This window comes from Austrofundulus limnaeus, unplaced genomic scaffold (assembly GCF_001266775.1).
Source record: "Austrofundulus limnaeus strain Quisiro unplaced genomic scaffold, Austrofundulus_limnaeus-1.0 Scaffold97, whole genome shotgun sequence".
NCBI classification, from domain to species: Eukaryota; Metazoa; Chordata; class Actinopteri; order Cyprinodontiformes; family Rivulidae; genus Austrofundulus; species Austrofundulus limnaeus.
In genome coordinates, this window is record NW_013952499.1 from 1,815,890 (window position 1) to 1,822,233 (window position 6,344).

Genomic DNA, 6,344 nt, shown 5'->3' on the forward strand with positions numbered 1-6,344 from the left:
GTAACTGTCACATCTGTGAAGGCTCCATTAAAGCTGAAAGCTACATCCAGGTTTTGGAGCAACATGTTAACATCCAAGACACGTGTTTTTCAGGAACGTCCTGCTGATTTCAGCAAGACATTGAAGACACTTTATGTGTTCCTGCAGCGCACCTTCAAAATAAAAGAGTTCAGGAACTAGACTGTCCTGCCTGCAGTCCACACCTGTCTCCTGTTGAAAATGTGTGGAGACCCCGACAACAGAGACCCCTGGACTGTTGAGCAACTGAAGGTTGCTGAAGGGGGTCTTAGATCAGATAACACATAGCGGGGAGGTAAGATGGGGCGAGATCAGAGGAGTAGGTGACGTTTAGGGAGGAGGGTCCCAACCCTGACCACCTCCAGAGTCCAGAGTCACATGATGTTATTGTCTCCTGCTCATTTAGCCAGAGTTCAGAGTTTCTCTTCCTCGGCCTTGGGTTCCAGAGCCAGGACAAGCACGGGTCATAGGGGTGGGAGGGGATCAAGCCGTTGTTGACATTCCATCCTGGAGAGATTGAGATAAACACTGCCATCAAGGCCGTGCCGCTGGGAGCCAAATAGAATCCAATTATTTTGGAACAAAGCAGCCTTGAATTTCCTGCCACTTTTAAAAATGTTTTAACTGCACCTCTGAAGTGGCGAAAAAAAACAAAACAAAAAAAAAACAAAAACAATCAGCCAAATTTGGGGTCATCCTCGCCTCTCACCGTCTGAAGCGTCATCCAGATGTATATGGAAAGATTATCCTGACTTAATCCATGAGCGTATATTTTCAATTTGAGAGCATAATAATATGTAATATGTCTATGTTCTAGTTCTTGTTCTATACCCAGACAGCAATATATGAGTGAATTAATGTTGAAATATGGTCAGGTATGATACTGAATCCATGTTAAAATTATACAAAAAGTGGTTGGTGACTGACTTGTTGAAATAACGTTAGGTTTCAATCATAACTGATACTATAGAAATGTTGATTCAACCTCTTTTCCTCCTCTCCCTGCTCCTCCCGAAGGAAGGAAGGAGGTGTGCGACAAACAGCATACGTTGATTCATCATTGATTAGATGTTTCTGACATTTCAATCATTAGAATTCAACCATGAAACAACACTGATTCAAAAACATCTTTTCAACTTTGGTTATTTGACTACCAATCATCAGCCTTAACCAAAAATAAACTTTTTTGACCATAATTCAACATTGAATTAACATCTTTTGCTATCTGGGCAGTCATTTATTGATGCTGACCATATATTCTAGTTAATATTTCTTAATTTCTTGTTCTGTCTTGAGATAAAGATGATTAAATGCTGAACTAATAATATAAAACATATGAAAATGAACCATCCTGCATTAATTAACACCATAACCATTAAAACGTTAAAGTCATTTTGTTCAAACATCTTGATTAATCTCTGATTATTTTGGAGGACAGAAAATGACATGTCTTGTTACTTTGTGATGCTGTGTGTGTAACATGCTTCAGCAGACAGTTGAAGCCAGCTTCATGTGGTTTAACTGAAAAATATCACAAAATTATTCATTTTCACAATCATGTCTTTACTCTTAAAATCCCCATATGTGACCCATCACATTGAAATGAGGATTAAGTTCAAAAGTGGAATGTGGAGAAATGGGCAGATATTGGGTTTAGATTTAAATGTGTGCCACAATTGCATTTTATAAAAATATAATGTATTAATGCCTTATCAATGTATCATTTGAATGAATTGTCTCAAATGTAATCCAAAAAAAATTTTGAAGCATTTTTTGAGCAGTAGCACGTCTTAAAATTTTGAAACTTTCCCTGTGAGCTAGAAATGTTGTTTCTTTCCCACTGAGAAATCTTAATATACAAATAATATTTGAGGTTTCCTCTTTATATTAACATCAAAAATGACTGAATAAATTTACATAAAATTAGGATTCAGACCAAACAGTAATGTATTATAGTAACCAACAAGACAAATTAAGTCATATCTTTGGATAAGTTTATGGTATCAGAATGATCCACTTATCAAAATGTAGCTTTTAAAGCAAGAATCTGAAAATGTAATAAGGTTATTTTGAGCAAATTTGACTTAATCCTCATTTTGATATGATGTGTCTTATTTATGCTGCCGTCTCTGATGAAGAATCTATAACTTGAACTAAATTAATCACATCAATCTCATACAACAAAAGCTAAACATGTTTTCTAGTTGAGACAGTTTGGTAAACACTACTAAGCTTATGAAATTGTCAACTTTCAAAATTTAAACTGTGCTGGATATTTTAAATCTGAATCAAACAAACTGAAATAGTCCTGTTTAAACCTGTCATGGTAACAGGCTAGCTGCAGTTAAATACAACCAACTAGTTAACACTGGCTACAAAATATCATATTGTGGTACAGAGCAGTCAGCTAACGCCGCACAGTGGCAAAAAAGTTTTCATCAACTCACCAGAGACAAAATCTTCAGGAAGAGAGAATGAACTGTGTTCAAAGCTGGATGTATGTCCAGACGCAGTCGATTCACCTCTGCACCATGAGCATGTGGAGTTCAGAACCTTAAGAAAAGCAGAAAAACAAATAAAACCATCATAACTTAAATTACTAAACCAGGTAACAAACAAACATGGTAATTAGTCATAACTTACATGTGCAAGTAGTCACCTCCTGGAGGCTCTCGCAACACATTTAGTAAATATTGGTGAATTCAGCCCAGCCTAGATCTGAGCTTATAGATGGCAAAGACTGTAAAAGAGAATAAAACTTTACAGGTCATGCTGAGTGTACCAAACAAAGTACAACAAAAACTAAACTAGTCAACACTGAACTGTTCAGGGAGTGGTCTCCCAAGCTATGTTTACATGGACACAATAATCAGATTAAACAGCCATTCAAAATAAAAATGCATCATAAACACCCCGATCAGCTTGATCCGAATGAATTTGTAATCTGAATTCTACCATCATCAAAGGAAGATCTTGGTGAAAAATTAAGGCAACACTGGATAGAAATAAATATTGTAATATTGCAGAAGTTTATCCAAACAATGCCACAGAAAATGAGTTTCATAATCAAAGCTAAAGGTGGTCCATATTAATTTTTGGTGGTGACTTTTAATTTTGGACAGGCAGTGTATATATTTCAATTGATAAAAACAACATAAAGCAACTGAAAAAAACAGTAATGTTGTAGTAATGTATATTAGGATAAATATACAATATAAACCATTGGTTCTCAAACTACAGTACTGGTACCATTCTGGTACTTGGTTTTAACCTGGTTTTATTTTTGTTTTATAACTTTCCTTTTTTAATTCTAATATATATGTATTTATTTACTTCCAAAATTAAAATGAGAAGTATTTTCACTCCACAAGACTTGAACATTTAACTGCTCCATCTAATCCTGCCCATAGGGCCCTCCTTGGATGCATAGCTAGCTCTCTTTGTAGCTGGTTGGCTAACCGTGGCTAAAGCTAACGATTAAACCAGTTATATTTCTTCTTCTCATGTTAGGTATTAGCTGTTGATGAAGAGGTTGTAATAGCATTTTGTTTTTTAAATTTTATCCTTTTTAATTATGAGATTTTAAGCAAACCATTTATGCTAGCAGCTAGCCGCTAGCGGCTAATGGCGAACTGATAGTTGGTCATCATAATTACAAAAATACCCCAACGAAAAATTTATTCAGATTTCATTTTACTGCACTTACCATAGCTGCTTTAGTCAGAGTTCTGCTGCTCCAGTCGGTTGGTTAATCACGAACTGGGTCTCAGGAAGAACAGATACAGCATGTAGCAACACACAGGCTGCAGGCACGTCCAGTGTAAGAAAACAAACGCACCCGGAGCAGGCTGTCTCAACCCACTTTAATTCTTTCATTCTATTGGCGGGAACGGTTGCTAGGATACGGTATTCCCTGATCCGTGAGAGCGCAGGAGAGATCCACAAGCAGAAAAGTGAAGTTTGTGAGCGTAGTTTGGGTTTGTGCAGAGAGAAAGTTTGAGCGTGAGGAGAAATTCTGAGAGAGAGCAGTAGTTTTGAATGCGAGCATTTTAAGTTTTGAGAACAAATACTTAAAGTTTTGAGAGCAAAAACATATTATTCTGCTCTCAATTTGAAAATATACGCTCTTGATTATAGTCAGGATAATCCTTCCATAGATGTAGTCCTTACATGCAGGAGGGTCGCACCTGAGCTGCGATCCTCGTCAGAATCACATCCAGTTAGCGAATTATTTCCCCCCAGCTGCAGAGTCTATGTGCTACCAGCCCGGCAGAATCCTTCAAGTGCGCCCAACAGCTCCTCAAAGGCCCGAACCACTGTCAGGGTCGCTTTCACTTTTCGATAAACCTGGAGCCCTCCTCCGCCGATCAGCAGGAATCCAGTTATCATTAATCCAAATATATACATAAATTTTTCACGTCTTCGATGGAAAGTGGTGCCGGCATATCAGATTCCAGCCCCAGGAATCAGACAAGTCCAGCAGTAACCGCTCCACCCAGACAGCCACTTTCCCCTCGTTCCAAGTGTGGAAAAAACAGAGACAATTGCATTCAGAGACCAATTGACCAAATCCATGATTCCTTTAGTTTTAGATTGTAGGCGGAAAAAAACCTTGAAGAAGCGAAAAAAAAGAGGGGGGGGGGGGAGGTTGTAGAGAGAACAAAAGCACGTCCTGGTCCTCTGAAGGCCAAGCAGAAAGTGATGCTTGGCCCCTTAGATCCTCTTGAAATAGTGTGCTGTGTGTCTTTGATAGCAGGACATTATATGTTGTATCAATTCACAGAAAAATGCAAAAAAAGAAAATTCCTCTTCAAAAAAGCTGGTCCACTTTAAAGTTCTATTACTCTGAGATACTTCATTGTAGGAACATCCTTCAAAGTTTAAAAAGAAAGCTGGACTTTATATGACTCAACTGGCGTTTTTATAATTTTCTCATCAAAACGTTTGTTAAAATGTGTTCTTATATAAACCACTGATAATCAATGTGTGTGTTTTCTGTTCAGGCCTCCAGCCACAGGCCTGTCTATCCACAGACCCGCCCCCCACCTGCTCCTGTGATGCAGGCCGTTCAGACTCCTCAGGCAGCAGCTGAGCCCTCTCAGGTACCACAAGACTTATTTCATCAAACTTTCAAAAGAGACTAGCTAAGGCATGTGAAATGTGTGACTCTGTATGTCATTGTTTCTCTAAGCCAGTGTTTCCCAGTCCTGGACCTCCACACTGCCCTGCAAGTTTTACATGTAAAGCATGTTAAGTTTCTCTGCTTTAACACAGCTGATTCAGACGACTGCAGTTCAACAAAAGCCTGCTAATCAAATCAGCTGTGTTAAAGCAGGGAAACATCTAAAACATGCAGGGCCCTTTTTATATCCTTGAACACGCTTCTGGCATAATTCTACCTGAGGTTTGGCCATTTTTCTTTATAGGATTGTTGGGGCTCCTTTAAACTGGTTGTCCCTGTGGGGTTTGCCCAGAGGTGTCAAAAAGTATTCACATTCAGTATAGATACTAGGGTTTAAAAATACTTTTTTGGAAGTAAAAGTATCAACTCAAGCTTTTTACTCAAGTAAAAGTATGAAAAAACTGGTTTAACACTACTTAAAGTATAACAGTAAAAGTAATGAACACTTAAAAAAAAAGCCATTAAAGGGGACCTGTTATGCAAAATTCACTTTTTAAAGGTTTTTTTTACTCAACTTTGGGTATGTACTTCTTAAAAAAACAGTCCTAGGACCAAAAAATGCACCACGGGCATATTTACTATAAGTTAATGTATTTTTAATGTATATTAAGACAAGTTTTATACTTCAGTTATTTTGTGATGTCACAAGCCGTACGACAACCCACCTGAACCTGTGTTCAGCCCCTTACCTACCAAACCCCAGGTGAGACTCCACCTCCTCAGTATAAAAAGCCGTCACCATGTTGTTGTGTAATGTGTAGCTCATTTCACAACAAGCCTCCAATAGGGCAATGGGTAGAGTGTTGGACCAGAGAGTGGGAGACCAGGGTTTGAGACCGGCATGGACACAATTTAATTTTTTATTTTTATTCGTTATGAACACGTTTTCTCATGTACCTCTATTGTTTAGCTTATTAAAGCCTTGTTAAAGCCTATTTGTTCGAGTTTCTGAGGTATTTTCACCGCTGCTGCTCCCTGCCCTGGTAACAGCATGCAGAGTGAGCACAGAGCAGAGGAGGGGGAGAAAAAAAGCTGTGACCACGACTCTGCCTCTGGGTCTCATATGGTTGTACAACGAAGCTTCTGCTATTATTAGCCATACTAATGTAAACGCTGGCTTTGGAGGGCGGAGTTAATGTCAACA

General features: G+C 38.4%; 1 protein-coding gene and 1 long non-coding RNA gene across 2 annotated transcripts in view; one reads left to right on the top strand and one right to left on the bottom strand.

Moving 5' to 3' along the window:
* Nucleotides 1-5,120, top strand: part of LOC106520815 (uncharacterized) — a gene marked incomplete at both ends in the record, with an annotated part of 19,684 nt that extends 14,564 nt beyond the window's left edge. The window contains 1 exon segment of the mRNA XM_014013073.1: nucleotides 5,022-5,120. Coding sequence (XP_013868527.1) covers nucleotides 5,022-5,120 — 99 coding nt within the window.
* On the bottom strand, nucleotides 2,165-3,862 carry LOC106520816 (uncharacterized). Its single transcript, XR_001310587.1, has 3 exons — nucleotides 3,725-3,862; nucleotides 2,662-2,758; nucleotides 2,165-2,571 (listed from the first exon to the last, which is right to left on the bottom strand). It is a non-coding gene; the product is annotated as an uncharacterized LOC106520816 (long non-coding RNA).
* Nucleotides 5,121-6,344: the final 1,224 nt, after the last annotated feature.